Source organism: Calonectris borealis, chromosome 1 (genome assembly GCF_964195595.1).
Source record: "Calonectris borealis chromosome 1, bCalBor7.hap1.2, whole genome shotgun sequence".
Lineage (NCBI taxonomy): Eukaryota > Metazoa > Chordata > Aves > Procellariiformes > Procellariidae > Calonectris > Calonectris borealis.
In genome coordinates, this window is record NC_134312.1 from 37,207,922 (window position 1) to 37,226,180 (window position 18,259).

General features: G+C 35.4%; 1 protein-coding gene across 13 annotated transcripts in view; it reads left to right on the top strand.

The window, feature by feature from the left end:
• Positions 1-18,259, top strand: part of USP15 (ubiquitin specific peptidase 15) — a 70,585-nt gene that overhangs the window by 16,473 nt on the left and 35,853 nt on the right. For 7 of the 13 annotated variants that reach the window (XR_012673433.1, XR_012673442.1, XM_075148519.1 and 4 more), the window contains 4 exons: positions 4,648-4,778; positions 7,455-7,581; positions 12,591-12,736; positions 15,240-15,301. Coding sequence is in view for 10 of the 13 variants with exons in the window: in XM_075148519.1 (XP_075004620.1) it covers positions 4,648-4,778; positions 7,455-7,581; positions 12,591-12,736; positions 15,240-15,301 (466 nt within the window). In the remaining 3 variants the exon portion in view is untranslated. Of the gene's footprint in view, positions 1-4,647; positions 4,779-6,736; positions 6,832-7,454; positions 7,582-12,590; positions 12,737-15,239; positions 15,302-15,865; positions 17,247-18,259 lie in introns of those variants that run through there. The other 6 variants (XM_075148538.1, XM_075148545.1, XM_075148613.1 and 3 more) reach the window with 5 other exon arrangements.

Sequence of the window (18,259 nt, forward strand, 5' to 3'; positions counted from 1 at the left end):
GCCATGGTAACAGAATATTTAATAATGTATAAATTACTGGTTTATAATCATATTTTGAGATACCTTGGGAGTTGAAATTTAGACAAGTTGACAAGTAGCTAGCCTGAGTTCACTAAGATTTTTTTAGCTTAACTAAATTGGTTGATTTAAAACAACATTTTTAAGTTGAACTCTAAAATTTCTTTTTGTAAATGAGCCCCAAGCCCTTACTTTGATTCTGGAACAATTGAAGAGGAGGTATTATGCAGTTCAGTGATAATATACAGTGGTGTGAAATAATAGAGGACAATTTCCTAATTTTTTTACGGTCTTCTAAGTATGGTTAAACTCTGTCACCATTATAATTACTCAGGTCTGACTGACTTTTGCTGAACTGTAGTCAGATTTGTGGACACAGGTCTCAGAATACTTTCCCAGATATTTTAATCTTAAGGTCAAATTCTATATTTAATGTCCAGTATTGAAATACCATTAGAGCCATTAATATTTTATCTGCAAAATCTAGTGGATACAAAATCTAGCAGATAATCGGTTTCCTTCTTTGCAGTTACAGGTAATGTAATAGTATTGCATAATTTGTTTGCACATAGTAATACAAATTTTTACAACTTCATGGGGTTTGTGATGAACTCTGACTTTCTTCATTCAAAACTTCTCAACTGTAATTACTATCTCATTATTTTACAAGTTAAATGTTAAAGATGATTGCCTCTTTCATAGGACTTGTCATACCATGTTGCACTAGTTGTCAGTGTGAGTGAGTGTGCATGTTTCACAGTGACTAGTATTAGTGCCTTTGAAGAAGGTGCTGTATTGTCATGTGCATCTATATGTTCTTTTCCATCCACAAATATAAAGGTCTTTTTGTTCCAGGTGAGTGATGTATTTTGTTTTCTGAAATGTGAGGATCTAGATCTTTTTTACATTCTTACAGTAAATCTTGCAGTAAGGCAGGCATGTTCAGGTGATACTTTTGTTTTCAGGTGAAATCAGATGTAGCAAGCTCTTTTTATCCTCAGTGAGGCAGCATCAGCTTATTCTCTATTCTGTGTCTACCCACTTTAAAAAAAAGGTGATTTCTTGATGTGCAAAGCACAGTGTTAGTTGATCTGTGTTATTTATAACTTAATCTACATACATGTTCAGATTATTATCCACAGTTTAAAGTTACTGTGGATATGAAGCCTATATTAGGGTTAGCCGTCCAAATCTAAAGTCATGTTAGCCATTTTGCTAAAAGCTCCTGAAAACCTGTATTCTATCGTTTTGACACTGCCAATACCCCTTTTGAAATAACCACACCATTGAGGTTTATGAACTTCACTTTTTGCTCATTCATGGTTCTAAAACTATGGCTCTACATTGGCAGTGATACGATGCATCCAATTACTGTCTGACATCTGCTGTTCCTGTGTGAAGGCAGTTTTAAAATTAAGGGCATTAGTGCTTAGCAAATAGTAGTTGTCTCCTTCACTTGCTGCGAAGCAGCAATCCTCTGTACTAGGTTTCCTATGTAACATAAGTTGAACCTGAAAATGCTTGGTTTTTAATCTTGTCTTTGGCACGTAGTATGCACTAGTTGCTCTTATACTGCTCTCCTTAAGTGCTAAGTCTGAAAATTTGCATCTGATTTAAAGAATAAAATAATCTAAAATGGGTATACTTTCTCAGATATTCTGCAGTGTAATGCAGTGATAAGGAAAACTATTACTAAATTCAAGAAAGACTGATTCCAGGAAAATGAAGCAGTATGTTGTGAGTATATTACTTAAATGCTGCTCCCTTATTTGCAGAACATTTGGATGAAGTGAGAGCAGTGAAAAGTAACAGGTAGAGATTTCAGTTCATCTCAACATATGCAAAAAACGTTGTTGAATGTAATGGAATGCACACGTGCCATATTCAAAAGAAGAAATATGTAGTCAACTTTAGATTAGCAAAGCAAGCACAGGGAAGTAGTCATTTAGAATAGCTGATTGTTCATCATAGAAAACAGTGTTGCATATGAGGGACTGAGTTGTCAGAGTTAGGGGACTTCTTTGATGGAATAAGTTTCTGAAAACACTAGAAGAAATGTTGGGGGTTTTAGAAGGATGGAATGGAATCCAAATTATATCTTCTCACTATAAACTCCTGTAGCAATATCAGATGAGTGCAGAAATACAGTACGAACCTTTTAAAGAGATACGTGGACCTGAAGATGTTTTTGTGGATTTCTCCCCACACTTTGCTCACAGTTATAATGGAACCACCATATGCATAGTGTTGAGTGGGCCAAGTAAGAACTGATGGTGCAAGTCATGAATTTCAGCAAATGTTTCCTCTTTATAGCTCTTGAATATAGATTTTTTCCTAATCAGTCAAAACAGTTTTGAACGAAAATTTGACTCCTGAAAATTGTTACTTTTACAGCTAGGATGAAACAGCCTGAGGGGAAAAAAGGAAAGTACTTTTTAAGCAGGTGCACTGATTGAAGCCTCGTTTATTAGGTCACATTAATTATATTTATCTTCATGAAGAACTGAATTCTTATTTACCTGTATGTTCACCGAGATGTTCATGTGAAATTCCATTTTACTTTGTGCTCAAGAAATGTGTGTACTATGGCTCCCAAAGTGGAATCCAAAGTCTGAGGTTTTCTTCCACTTTCCTCTGTTGCCTTCTGTGTTGCTCTTGTGTTTTTTCTTGCTAAAATTGCAACAAATACTCTAGCTATTTCTGAACTTGATTATCCCCTCTTTCTAAAATAGCTTCATAACTCATAATACTTATCTGGCTGTGTTTTGGGATTTGTTGTTAGGGTTTTTTTGTTTAGCTCTTCCTACTAAGTCATTTATAGTTTTTTTCAGAGAAAATGCATGCAAACCATATTGTATTTTCTTGACTGCATGAAATCATCTCTAAACTGCACAGATTGCATATTATAGAAGCAGTATCCTTTTGCCATCTCTGAGCAGCTAGTGGTAGTGACAAATACTGCACACTTAAAATACATGAACTGATAACAATATGCATCTCCCATGTTTTGCTCACACATCAAGGTACTTAGCTGGAGAAGGAAAGAGGGATTCAGCACCAGTGATAAGATAATAGGAGCAGAAGAAAGCTGTGCATCCTTCTTTGCTCATATTTTCACCATTTGGGTGATTAAAGGAAAAAGCATTGCTATTTTTCTTTGTTTTCCCTTAAAATCACAAACCCTTTACACCAACTGAAGGTGTAGCAAGTGCGGGTAGAGTAGGGAGATTTCTAGAGTCTTGGTAAGCTGAATCTTGTTTACTCCTCCCACCAGGAAGTGAATACATCTCTTAAATGTCCTCAGTAGTGTTGCCCTCCTACAGAAAAGGTCATGTTGAAACATGTTCTGTTAAATTCTTACACAGAAAAAAAAGTTGAATAGTTGTTATTATTAAAGGACCTTTAATTTTTAAGTGTACCTCTTTTAATGCTCAGGATATTTTTTTAATTGAAGTCACATTATGCTGTGTTTGCTCAATCTGTACAAAGGAGAAACAAGAGAAGTACAGAAATACGATGAAATGAGAGGACCTTAGTACTTTTCATATGTGCATAGTGCGCTCTTATTTTTGTCCTTGCAGAAAAATGAAGGTAACTGTATTCATTTTGCTTAGAAGTATTACTTTAAAAAAAAAATCCAAGAGGAAAGCCAATACTTGAAGCAATTTGAGATTATTTAAGGTTACTTTTATGCTCAGTTTTAATTGTACAGTGTAATTCTGCAGTTCATTCACATAGGACAATGAAAATATTTACTACATTTATTCCAGTATATTTATTCTTTATACATAGTCTGTTTATTTTCATACTGGATTAAGTTTGTCATCCTGATTCATTCTTTGAAGCTGAATGTGTGGGTCTCCCTGCTTGATATCCCTCTGTACAGAGGGATGTTTCCTGACCTGTAGTTGGGTACTTCCAAATGGAAAGACAGCTGCCCTAATTGAGGCTCACAGTGGCTCAGATCCGGAATTACATCTTACACGTATAGGATAGCTGCTATCTTACTACTGTAGTAAGGACTGAACCAAAGCTAAAAGTGCTACTTATGTAAAGAGGTTGCCCAGTTGTACTTCTTTCAAGTGCTGCATCTTGCTTTCCCTGTGAAGAATTTTGTAGGGACTGTGTTTCCAGAGCACATAGGATCCTTTAAGTGGGAGGGTTGTACCATATTGTTTTCCCAGACTGACATGGAGTGAATGACTTGGAACTTTGTCTTGGATTTACTGTAACTACCCATTCCTGCATTTTGAGTGAAGGATGCAACTGTAGCATGAAATGGAAGTATCCATGGTGATGTGGGAATATGTGTGAACGGGGTGGAGGAATGGATTGGTTTCTCTGAAGACTGTGATGGTGTATGATAACAAGTTAGGCACTTATGATTGCATGAGGATATGGAGTTGTCACTTGGGTTCCTGAGTGTAGGAATACTACCTGTAATAGGTGTGCTATGTGTGAACTGGATAGCTTGCCTAAATAGTTTCAGAAGAGTTTTGAACTCCATAATACTGATAACATAACTGTGACTCAGAAAATACTTTGTTTGCTATTTATATGAAAAATGTTACATTAAAAACTCAAGTAAGAGAATTACAGTATTCAAGTAAAAATATCTTTCTCTTACAGATGGTGATTCTCAGTCTCTCAAGGAACATCTCATCGATGAGCTGGACTACATCCTTTTGCCAACTGAAGGCTGGAATAGGCTAGTTAGCTGGTACACACTGATGGAAGGTCAAGAGCCAATAGCACGCAAGGTACTCTTAAATTACCTACTGGGATGAATACGATTCAGATAGAGTCCTGCAAATATGCAGGAGTTGCACAGGAATTTATTAGAAGATTGTAAGTCCTGGCCTATGATAATCATATAAACAACTCCTGCTTTAGTTGCTTATAAATACCTAATTTTTATTCAGATTTTAGAGGCTTAAGTTTTTAATATTGAGAAACGAGGACGCAAAGGATATAATACTTCTTTTTTTCCTGGAAGTAGGCCCTCTAATATTTCAAGAAGAACTTGCTTTAGAACCTTGTATGTCTATTAATGCAAATGATTTTGTAATTAAATATAAAACCCTAAAACTGTATTGACTACACTAGTGAAAAGCCGCGCTCTAAAGTTAACACTGGCAGAGTAATTGGTAGTTCCTTTTTTGATAAGCAGAGTCTTCTGTGTTCAGCAGCTTGCTAAGGGAAATTTTTCTTTAAGCAAAAAGCTTGCCTCTACACAAGTAGTAGTCAATGGTATGGTGGATACTGTGGCCCTCAGTCAGTATGAGATACTTAAAAATTAACATCTTTTATGTTAATTTTTATTTGCTCCAGCACATACCATCTTTATTGTTAGGGTGATATGACATTATACCAGTTTATTAATCATACCATCTTTTTTATTTGTATTATTTCTTAAGATTTTCAGGTTAGTGATTACAGTTGAATCATCACTGGACTGAATTACTTAAGTTTTAAAATACGTTTTGGTATGCTTGCCATTTCTAAATTGACTGTTAAGGCATATTCTTTCAGTTACAGGGATCTATATTTTAATTCCTGAAAAGACACTGAAAGAATATTAATGATTAGAATTTAGTTTGATATGACTTCTGGTGTAATATAACTTTTTTTCCTCCTATGACATGGGTATGGTCTAATTACATGCATGCTGGCCGCTTACTTGAAGTGCATTCCTTTCAAACAAATGCCAGATTTAGCTATAGAAGAAATTTTGTGTCTTCAAGATTCATTTGGTCAGCAATAGAAGTAGTTTGTTGGGGTTTTTTTTAACATTCTCTTTAATACAACAAAAGAGATCTTTTTTTAAAGAGACATCCCTGAAATGTCTCTTTTTCTCTAGTCCTGTAAGAGCTGAAATCCATTAAAATGGCTCTCCTTTAAAGATATATCTGTTATCAACTTGTTACTGTTTTTCCTGAAGATGGATTTCAGCAAACTGAATGCTCTTCCATTATCGTGATAAAGTAAAAGTTCTGTAATTTTTTCACTTTGGGGGGAAAATGGAAGGAGAGAGAAAGGAAATTAGAGTAACGTGCTTTCTACTTGGAAGGAACTAACTGGAAAAATAGATGGAGTGTAATGAGTGGCCAGGTAAACTTGCATAGCTTCATTATTTTCTGCCAATGTGAACAGTAGTTATCCTTTGAGATGCATACTCCGGTTCAAAATTTTTCTTTCTGATGCTTTTGTCATTTGTTCATGATTCTTTCTCCTGTCTGCCTTAATGTGTTTTCATAGAGGTGGGATGATACTTTTCTTTCATCCCCTTTGTTACATCAACTTTGTTGAAATGTGAATCCAAATTTTACATTGGTACACTGTTGTACTTGATCCCTGTCAGGTAACATTACGACTTCATGTAATAGGATGTGGTAATACTACCACTACAGTGTCAGTTTTATTCTCAGAAATGTCTTAGCCATACTGCACAGTTTTGTTTACTGCAACTATTTTGTTGTTACTCTAGTAGCTGAAAACCCTACTAAGCTGCTCAAATTAAGATGGATTTTTATTTAAATGTCATGGTTGGCAGTCATTAAATTAAATCTAAGGCAAATTATTGAACAGCGATGAAATCATTCACTAATTTTTTTTTTTTTTTCCTATGGCCCATGCATACAAGTTATATTTGTACAGCAGATAGCAGATCTCTCCTAGCAATTAGCTGGTGGCTTTTTTTTTTTACCGTATTTGTCAGATGTATCACATATCAGGCCGATGGTTATTTTTGGAACAGTCTACATGACTAAGTACTGCAGTTACACTTTGGAAGATCAAAGGGAAAAACATTAAAGAGGTGACCCTGAATATTTTTTTCTACATTTTACTTTTATAAAAAAAATTCCTATATACTTAACTATTTTGTAATAGGTGTTACAAAAATGAACATATAATAAACAACTGTAATGAGTAGGTGAAATTTCAAATGAATATATTCATTGTTGGAATATAAGTGGAAGATTTGTAAGTTTTGTTTAAAAATGTGATATCCAGATTTTATTAGTGTGTATTCTGTTTTTGATAAGTATTCTTTAACTGTGAAGACTAGTTCTTCATGTTTTGGGGAAGTAGCATACAATGAATGTATTTTGAAACAAAAATAATTTTTGGTGTTCTTTATCTTTTGATCAAGTATCTTATCTTTTGGTTAAGCGTGCACATTTGTGATTTCCACTGTACTTAAGACTTTGAAAGTCATGGTGGTGTTGTTATACACAGGTAAGACATCATCATGGAAAAAAATTACTTTTTAGTTTACCGTATTTCTAAAAAGTTATAGGAGAATTTTAGTTCTATTTTTTGGCATTTATTAAGTGTCCCTGAACTTCAGTTCCTTGAAGAGTTCTCAAAAATATTTTGAATTGTGTATATGAAAACATATTTGGACTGATACCTGATCCCAATCTGTTTTCCAGGTCGTTGAACAGGGTATGTTTGTAAAACACTGCAAAGTAGAAGTATATCTAACAGAATTAAAGCTTTGTGAAAATGGAAATATGAACAATGTTGTCACACGAAGATTTAGTAAAGCTGATACAATAGGTATGAACAACTATTTTTAAAAATATGATTTTTACTTGTTTAAATAGTACCCAATAGCAAGTTCTGAATAAATAAGTCTCTAGGTGAAATGATAGATGGGTATTGTAACCATTAAAAAGGATGGGACTAGTCTTGTTTGGGTCAAAATTAAAAATGAAACTATTTGGAATATTTAAGAATTTTAATACAATTTTAAAAAAAAAAGTGTGTGTTTTATTATCTAGGCATCTCTGTTAACTCTAGAGGTTTGCGCTTTTCAGGAAGTGAACAGTGTGATGTTTTTCATTATCTTTATTGGATTTCATTGTGCATTTTTTCTTGGCTTTTGGTGTATAAGAAATATATTTCTTCACGTGTTTCCATTCATGTCTTTCATTAGCCAACACTTTTTAGTCATATATATAAAGAGAAGGGTATGTTACAAAACACAAAGAATTGAATTTATAGATTAATGGCTAAAGGTGACCTACAAAGGCAGTATTCTTTGGGTTGTGAAGTGGCAGGCCAGGCACAATCTTTTACAGTAACTGAGTCCTGTATTAGACCTTTAACTTATCTTTATTTGTAGTTATTTTGCCTGCTCTTTGAGCGTTATGTCATTGTTTGAAACCATATTTTGATAACATATTTCTCCCTGAAAATAACAATCAGAACATGTGCAAAGATACTGCTGATCATATAAGCTCAATTTTTGGTGTATTTGTGCATGTATTTCTGAGATAAGAGTCTTTCAATCAGCTGTATTTGTGCAGTTAGAATTGTACTTTATGCCCTTGGCACTTCATGCCCAGTCATACTCTTTGTTTACATTCTTTGACAACATTCTATTTTTTCAGGTTTTGCTTCTCTTTACATTATGGGTAGTGGCTTACACTTTGCGGATTGCTTGCTTTAAAAACAGAATCATTTTACTTTGTTAAATTTTAATCTTTAAGTTAAACAAGTAATCATCTGATTGTATTGGAATAAAAACTTAAAAATTACAAAATTTATCCTTGAAACGGCTTCAGTGTTGTATATTAATTGGCCTTTTTGAGATCTGGTTTAACTTAGGAAGATGTATTTCATTATTCTCTAAGCAAACCCAGAAACTTAGAAAAAACAATTTAACATTATCCTTCCCTAAGGACCAAATACTAGCTATTTTGCAGCTATACTGAATTTAATTGTATCATTGGAATTATAGATAATGGATGAATTTCCGATATTTTCTTTCTCTAATCAGAAGTAGGGCATTTTGGAATGACTGTTGCTTGGAGGTGTATTCATTTTTTCTTAGTGGAGAGAGAATTACAATTATGAGAAAATTGTCATAAAGGGTAATGAGAAACAGGCTCACTGGTGACCCCTTTCCAGACACTGACCTTATTTGCTTTTTTTGAGATGTGGATGACATGCTCTTGGAAGCCTGAAAAACATGCCCTTTCTGAAGCTGAAGCTTCTTATGCAGAGCACCAAGCAGGGCCATCCTAGCCAAGACATCCAAGAGAATTTGTATTTTAGAAGAAGAGCTAGAAAAATTAAAAGCACTTTTAAGAGTGAAAAAATAACTGATCCCTGAGGCTTTTCTCTTATCATCCATTAATAAGATGGTGATTTTTTTTTTTTTTCCCTTTCCTTACCTTAAGTATATTTAAGGTAGTTCTGGAATTCATCAAATATATAGCAGAGATGCTCATTATATCAATAAATAATATGCAAGAGGAATCTTACAGAATTTTGATTATTTTTCACCCTTCCTCATATATGCCAGTAAGGGATGCATTTTCATTATGGTTGCAGAAGACTTGTAGTACAAAAGAGTCAATATCAGCCCCACTGAAATGAGTGGACATAAGGTACTATGGTCTTTTCAAGAAGTTTTAATTTTTCTACCCACCATCATTGATGATATTATTTACTGCCCTCAAAAGATCAGTACAAGACCTTCCTTAATTCACATAAACAGAGAAAGTTTGGAGCACCTTAAATACTCTAAGCACAATATAATATTCACTTACCAGTCTTCAAATGTGTTTTATTCTTGGAATACCTTTGCTTTTCCACTCAAATAGAAACTAAGCTAAGCTGTATGTCAATAAGTTAGTACAACGTGGGAAAAAATAATTACAAAGGGCAAACCTAATAATGACAGTCATTTTCTTGGAGTGGTACTGGACACATCTAAGGTGTTCTTTGGACCTTCTTGGGAATCTCCTACAATTGAGGACTCTCGCCTTGGAGGCAGTGCATATTAACCTTGAGACTGATTGACTAACTCTTCTTGGGGGGCTGGGGGTGGTTTTTTTAATTCTAAAAAGAAAATTAACTAGACGATAGATGTAGTTCAGGCAGCATTTCAGTCTAGTTATTGTTGCTGATCCTAGAGGGCATCAGGGCTTCTGAGTGAAAATGAGTTAATGATCCATTCAGGAGTCTTAATCATATGAAAGTGTGATAAAACTAAATCATCAGCTAATGTGTAGGCCTTTTCTACCTTTATTCAAGAGTTTAACAAACCACAAAATGACAGAAAGACAGTTCCAAAGCTGAGCTGATAAACTTTGTAGAAGATTACACCAGTGGCTCTGCATCTAATAGACTTTTGGACTTTTGCTAGTAAATTACCTTGGCAAATGGCTTTGATTCATCTTTCCCTTTAATTTGCTGCAGAATACAAGAATGTAAAACTTGCTACCCTTGAAGACAATTTATTCTGGGATCTGTGACTAGCCTTTCCATTCTTTAGGAAGCTGGGATTACTGTGTCGTAGTACAGATTAACATCTTAGTGCAGTTTCCTTTAGCCAGTATTTATGATAGCACTAGCCGTTAGGAGCCAGGGTATACTTGTATTAGGATCCACTGAGTTTTTCTAGCATCTCATCAAGACTCTTCCACATAGTCTTGCAAAATAGTACTTAAATCATGCAGCTGGTTTTTTGGAGGAGCTATCTGATTTTTAGTGATATAGGATATATCCTATATGTGATCCATAACCTTTAACTCTCAAATTGAACTACCTCAAATTGTGGCTATATAGCTGATGGAGTGAGAGGTTTAAAGGGCAGTTCTTCCTGTCTCTTTTAGACATTGTCCTAGTACTAATCATTTCATACATGGGATGTGTATAACGCTATTAGAGAACCCTGTACACGATGCGCCTCAGACCATACCTATTTGAATGTAATGTTTTCATTTATACTGGAACAGGTGCTTTCACTTTAGATCATAAGCCAGCATTTCAGTGATACTTGCTGGGGGGGCGGGGGGAAGAATTATAAAGTGTGCATTGGTTACATTCATGGAAGTATATAAAAGAACCTTAGTTTCACAGTCTCAATATTAGCATAATAGTCAAGTGGAACATGCTCTTCCCAGAGTCTTGGACATAATGTGCAGTCATCTGATAGGATTGATGCTTCCTGTCTCATAACAGTTCTGTTAGTGAAGCTGTAATATGTTAAAAATTAATGTAATAAATGTTAACTTAGTACTTGTGAAGAATAGGAGCTGCAATGTTCAAATAATTGTCATGGTATTAATAAGATAATGAAAAATTATCTTTTGTAAATTCTTCTTTTAGTGAAAGTCATTGATAAATCTGGATTTTTTTTTTTTGGAAGATTGTTGCTGACTAGATTCATTCTTAGATTCAAATACAGTTATTTGAAATCATTGGTTGAGAATTGATTCAGACAGTACATGATTTTTTTTAAAAAAGTCAACAAATCAAGTAACAGCCTGTTGCCTTGTTTATAGCACCTACCTTGCCTACGTATCATCTCTATTACAGAAACAGATGATCCAGTCTAACACTTGCTTTCATACTAAAATGTGTGTTAACTGCTATAGAAGGAAATTGTATTCAGTTGCCTACAATACCTACAAACGTTACATTAGCCAGTTGTCATGCGTTTCACAAGCCAATGGCTGGATTTTTACAAGGTACTTTTAAGCTTCAGGTCTCATTTTGACTTTTCATAGTCATCATAGTGGAAGAGAAAATATTAATCTTAAGTAAAAAGGAGCAAGGAGGGGAATGCTAGAGGAGCTGACACATTGGTGTTTTATCCTGAGACTCCAGGGGAATGTCTCTCAAAGAGCTTACAGTGCCCATTTTTATAATTGTGTTTTCAGTGATCATCAGGAATAAACTACATTTCTTGACTCCTGTTTTGTTTTCTGTGTTAGCTGCCGTGGGACTTTATGAGTGTATCAATTAAAAAAAAACATCTAAGTGAGGTTGCTATGGTATAGCACTGTACATAGTAGTTCAAATTAAAGAAATCTTTAATAAACTCTACTTTTGCATGAGGAGAGTGGAGTTCATTATGAACTTCTTAAATTTCAGTTATAGACAATAGTTGTACTGCTTTAAAATTATGTAACAGTGATTATATTTCTGTCAGGTAGAGTAGGAGCTGGTAGACCTTTTTTATGTTAAATCTTTCAGGGACGTAAAATCTTTCATCATCCTTTTAAAATAAATTTATGCACTTCAGTTTTATAGAGCAGTCTTTAATTTCTGTAAGCATGTAAATTAAACTTCATACATACATATTGTGGTTAGTGCTAATTGCACTGGCATATGGGTAGTAGAAGAGTGAAAACCAAAAAGGGTTTGATTAAGGGAACAACTTGCACTCCCTGCACCTGGTTTTGCTGCCAGTCTCACTTCTAATCATTCCCTACCCACCCACACTCCTGTGTTACCAACTCTGAGAAATTAGTAGATGGGTACCTAGGTACCTCCTGTCATTTGTTATGTATCAACTTGTCTTTATTTGGTCTGCTTTGCTAAGAGATTGAGGAGGGAATAAAATAGTCCTCTGACTGTTTCCGTTTTAAAGGCAAGCGAAATAGCAACTTCCTGCTTGTGCTGCAACATGATGTAGTTGCATGGCTATTTCTACACTTTCATTCATATTTTGAATATAAGAAAAGAGTAGGTGATTCTGATGCTTTATTCGGCCTTACACTGTTTGTGTAGTGAAATGCTAAAATTGTGTTCTCTCCCTTTCAAAACAGATACAATTGAAAAAGAGATAAGAAAAATCTTCAATATTCCAGGTGAAAAAGAGACCAGATTGTGGAACAAATACATGAGTAATACTTTTGAACCTTTAAATAAACCAGACAGTACCATACAGGATGCTGGTTTATACCAGGGACAGGTACAGTGTAATAATATTTCTTTTTTTAATACATTTATTCTTTTGCTTGTGAAATGTAGCTGTACCCAATGAATTTTCCTTCTGTTTAAGTGAAAATTGTCTCCTAATAGATTGTGTTAGGGATAGAGGATTTTATAAACAAATTCATCAGAATAAAAGTAGTCTTTGAGTGTATTTTCAGGATTAAAGATGAGTTTAACTCTCCTGGTGAATTAAAAGTAAATGAACGTAACATTACTGACTTGAATTTCGTAAAACCTGAAATAAAAAAGTATTCCTAGGATCTGGGAGATGTTGCTATAATGAAATCCAAAATTTGACGAACTTTTTAGGTACTCTAAAAGAATAATGTCTTCTACTAAAATTCCACTGTCCATATTTCAGAAAGAAATTAAGAAAAAATGAAAAGATTTCAGATAAGAACTATAGAGACAAAAGAGCTTGGAAACTTGCTTTAACGTGAGACTATATCATCACTTCAAAATCCCTGTATGGGAGGATTTCTTACAAGATCATTTTTTACCTTTCCAGATGTATATGAAGAACAAATATTGGAGGTTAAAGCTACACAAATATAAATGTGAACTGATTGAACAATTTCATCGTTAGAATAACTTTTCAGATTATTACTTTGATTCTTTAGTATTCAAATAGAGTTAGATATTTTTTCAACAGCTGTAGTTCATGCTGTCATGTTACAAATATGAATGAATGAAATTTGATGGTGGTAATTGTAGGCGAGATTATATTATATTAAAGTTTTTCCCTTTGCCTGGAAATACTTGACTTTCACCTACTTACCAGCAGTATTTATGCTGTGCTTCAGTTTTCTTTTATGGCATGGAAGGTGAGTAATCAGTGCACCAAAATAACAGCTTGAACTATTGTGCCCTTTAGCTTCATGCTGCACGCACTTAAACCCTCACACAGGTAATTTTTACAATGCAGAGGTCCTGCTGGAAGAGCCCACATCTCCCATGAAAGATTTGCGTCAAGGATGTAACTTGCAAATTGCCTCTATCCAAGTGAAACATTAACTATGAAGCAAGCGTGGTCTAACAGCCATGAAAAGATCTCTAGGTGACATCTGTACTTTCAGCAAAACAAATATTGTTCAAAACAGAGTATAACCACGGTTTCTGAAAATGCTAAATGTCGTGGTAGACCATGTGTGTTTGGTCAGTTGCACTCGCTGTCACACAAGGTTGTTATTTTTCTTGCTGAGCCTCCTAATCTAATAATAGTTATTCTGACTATTACAGTCTATCTAACCTAAGAGTTATTTTTTACTGTGCAATTACTATGTATGTGATTGAGTAAATTAATGTTTTGAATTTATCAGTTAGTTTCTGAAGTGAACCTTTACGGGTTCCATTGAACTTTCATTGAAGTCTAAATCTTCCTTTTATTTAGTAGTCTCTGAGAGCCAATGGAAGGAAATATGGCAGAAGCTGTCTTGCAGCATTCATGACCAAAGATAGCAGACTACTCTTTTTCCAGGTAGAAAGATGGTCATGATAGAAAGCTAGTTTTCAATGTCACATCTTAGTGTATCCAGACCGAAAATGTGATTACATCTTCAAGTGGCAGCATGACTTACGTATAAGGTTTTGAGCATAAGTATGTACGTGAATATATGGCACTGTGTAGACACATACAGGTATAGCATGGCAGTTAATTAGTGTCCTGAAACAGTTATGCAGAATTAGTTGCATTGGAAATTGGGCTAGATTCAGTTTAAATATTGGAGTCTAGTTGCCATTTCAAACGATCTGGCTATCCCAGCTGTCAGTCCAGAAAGGCATGAGCTTTTTGTAGGTCCTGTCATATCTGCCAGCGTAGGGCAGATATCTCAAATACCCAAAGGCGTTTCAAATGGCACTTGATGCCTGTGTTTAGGACTGAGTGTTCTGTACTCCCTCTTGTACCAATAACAACTCGAATGAAATTAATTTCATTAGCCAACTGTCCCACTGGAAAATTAATATTAGATTAATGCTTTTGCAAAAAATACATGAGTAACCAGACAGGTATGATTTGAAGGCTATCAAGGCAGAAAATAGTTTGGTTTGGGTTTTTTTTTCTACCCATCTGTGTTGTGTGTGAAGCAAAATTCCTTCAGGAATATCCCTTCCTTAACAGGGCTGTTGTACAGACGTGATTTCTATAGATTCATAGATGCTGTTTAGACATTGCAGTTCATCTTCTGACCTCTTTGAGAGGTAAGGTCTTGCCATTTTATCCATGGATTGTTGAGGCATAGAAATATTAAGTGGCTTGCCCACAGTTGCACAAATTAAGATGTGGGGAGAAAAAAGTGAGTAGAGCAAGAGGAAGGTGCAGTGTAATTGAATGGAATATTCTTGAACCTCAGGGAATAGTAATTTAAACATCAGTCTTTTCCATCTCAATCACGTGTCAGCAAATCCATTAAAAAGGTTGGAAGAGAAAGCAATCTACTGATATTTTTATTTCAGTTTTCTTGTTATACTTTTTGTGGTAGGTACTGGTGATAGAGCAGAAGAATGAGGATGGAACATGGCCAAGAGGTCCTTCAACTCCTAAGTAAGTTGTGAATTTAAGTCATGTTATTCACTGTAGCTTAACTATTTTCACATGTTATTTTGCTTTAAAAAAACCCTGTTTTTAAAAGTGGCATTTTATTTTGAAAATCGGCCTTCAGATGTTTTAGCTAAAAATATGTCCAATAGTGTATTTAGTTGTAAATGCTGCACATTGTAGAACACGACATAATAATGGTAAATTGCTGCATACATGTTGCTTAATTTTGTTGATTTCAGCCACTGTTGATTTCAGCCTGCTTAAAAATAGAAAAAAAAATCCATAGTAGAAAACTGTAAAACTTAGCTTATTTTATTTCGATTTCAAAGCATAGTGTATCTGCTAGGTGAACATAGATAGGTATTTTATCAGTATTTTTCCTATATGTAAATGTTTGCATAGATAGCTTGTCCTTTTATCTCCAGAGCACAATATTTACACATAAACATTATTTAAATTGCAGTCTACATTACCAGCATGTTGCTTTTGTTCTTTGTTGGGCTGTCATCAATTAACAGAGTACAATGTTCTTTTTTTTTTCTGTTCTTCTGCTGCCATTATCAACAGCACCTTGATAATAGCGACTAGAAAGACTTGAGAGTGTTTTTTCTCATTTAGATGGATAAACTTTTTTTAATATTGTTTCCAGAATCTAAATCACGTTCTGTTGGTTTTGAACAACAGTTGGAACTAGTTACTAGTAAACTAACATGATCTCAGCCTTACAAATAGTTAACTGTGTTTTTTTCCCTTTGTTGGCTGGTTCTTGAGCATATCTTTCATAAAAAAGTTCCTTTTATTCCTTTTGATGTTTTGCATTCATGTAATTGAGGTTCACTGTTGTTTTAAAACATATTTATAGTATCATTGCTTATCATTTGAAGGACAGAGTTTCTTTATATTTGATATTTTATCTCAAGCACTTTTATTAGGAGCACTAGCTTCTATTAAGTTGGTTAATAAAGTCTGAGTTCAATTTAAGTTTAGTGTGAGCAGTATAATCTTGCTTAGCAAGATGTTATGACACAAAGAATTGGAAATGCAGAGCAGTAGAGAGAATGGGATGCAAAATACTTGAAGTTTAATCTCTGACCTCAAAAAGCACCTAGTAGAAATGTAAATTCCAAGTCAAATTTTAGATGTAGATTTTGAAGGTTAAAAGAATTTAGATAACTCAGTGTCACTGATTCTTTTGGAAGTTTTGGTAGGAAGATATTCTTGGTAATGGTTCCTGCTTTTATTCTGCCAAATTTGCATTCTACTTTATTGGAGGCATTCAGGAGCAGTATATCAATTAAAGAATATCTCCAGAAAAATGTTTGATCTGGGGACAAGTACAATGGTAATTGAGAATACTGGTGTCAGAGGAGGCTATAAGTAAACCAGCAAATGAGGATGAATAGTTTTACTGTGAAGCTGGGTTATGTTTTTGAGGTTTGGCAGCTATCAGAAGGATTGATTGAAATTTGGTATTCAAATGAATTGTAATAGTGGAAGGTTTGCAAAATTAGTGGATTCAAATAGAAACTATTAACAAGCAGTAATGGGGACAGGTTTTTAGATCTGTTTAAAACTTTATGAAAAATCTAATAAATGTTTAAAGGGGTAGAAATATTAAACATTTGCTTTTGAGTCTTCTGTGTGAGATGCATTAGGCGTATTAGTTTGTCATCACAAATAGTATACATCCAGATACCTTACTACAGCCCTGTCATTGGTCACACACTGGTCTCACACCGGTTCCTGCTGAGACTACCTCTTCATAGTGCTTGTTTTAAAAGAATACAACTTGTAAACATAAATTCTCAGGCCAGGGAATAAAATGCCGTATTTAGAAAAGTCAAAATATAGAATATTGGAAAGTATGAAAGATATAGAATCATAGAATCATTAAGGTTGGAAAAGACCTCTAAGATCATCGAGTCCATCCGTCAACCCAACACCACCATACCCACTACACCATGTCCCTGAAAGCGCCTCATCTACACGTCTTTTAAATACTTCCAGGGATGGTGACTCAACCACTTCCCTGGGCAGCCTGTTCCAAGGCCTGACCACTCTTTCAGTAAAGAAATTTCTCCTAATGTCCAATCTAAACCTCCCTTGGTGCAACTTGAGGCCATTTCCTCTCGTCCTATCGCTAGTTACTTGGGAGAAGAGACCAACACCCACCTCGCTACAACCTCCTTTCAGGTAGTTGTAAAGTGCTATGAGGTCTCCCCTCAGCCTCGTCTTCTCCAGGCTAAACAGTCCCAGTTCCCTCAGCCGCTCCTCATAAGACTTGTGCTCCAGGCCCTTCACCAGCTTCGTTGGCCTTCTCTGGACATGCTCCAACACCTCCATGTCCTTCTTGTAGTGAGGCACCCAAAACTGAACACAGTATTCGAGGTGCGGCCTCACCAGTGCCGAGTACAGGGGCACGATCACTTCCCTACTCCTGCTGGCCACGCTATTTCTGATACAGGCCAGGATGGCGTTGGCCTTCTTGGCCACCTGGGCACACTGCCGGCTCATGTTCAGCCGGCTGTCAACCAGCACCCCCAGGTCCTTTTCCTCCAGGCAGCTTTCCAGCCACTCTTCCCCAAGCCTGTAGCGTTGCATGGGGTTGTTGTGACCCAAGTGCTTGAAAAGGGCAGAATCATTTCAGAACATCAGCTAAGCTTTTCATGGAATCACAGAGTAGTTGAGGTTGGAAGGCATCTCTGGAGATTGTCTAGTCCAACCCACCTGCTCAAAGAAGGGTCACCTAACGCAGGTTGCTTGGGACTGTGTCCAGTCAGGTTTTGAGCATCTCCAAGGATGGAGGCTCCACAGCCTCCTTGGAAAACCTGTTCCGGTGTTTGATAACCCTCACTGTAAAACAAAAATTCTTATATTTAAATGGAATTGCCTGTGCTTCGGTTTGTGCCCATTGCCTCTTCTCCTTTCAGTGGGCACCACTGAGAAGGATCTTGCTCCATC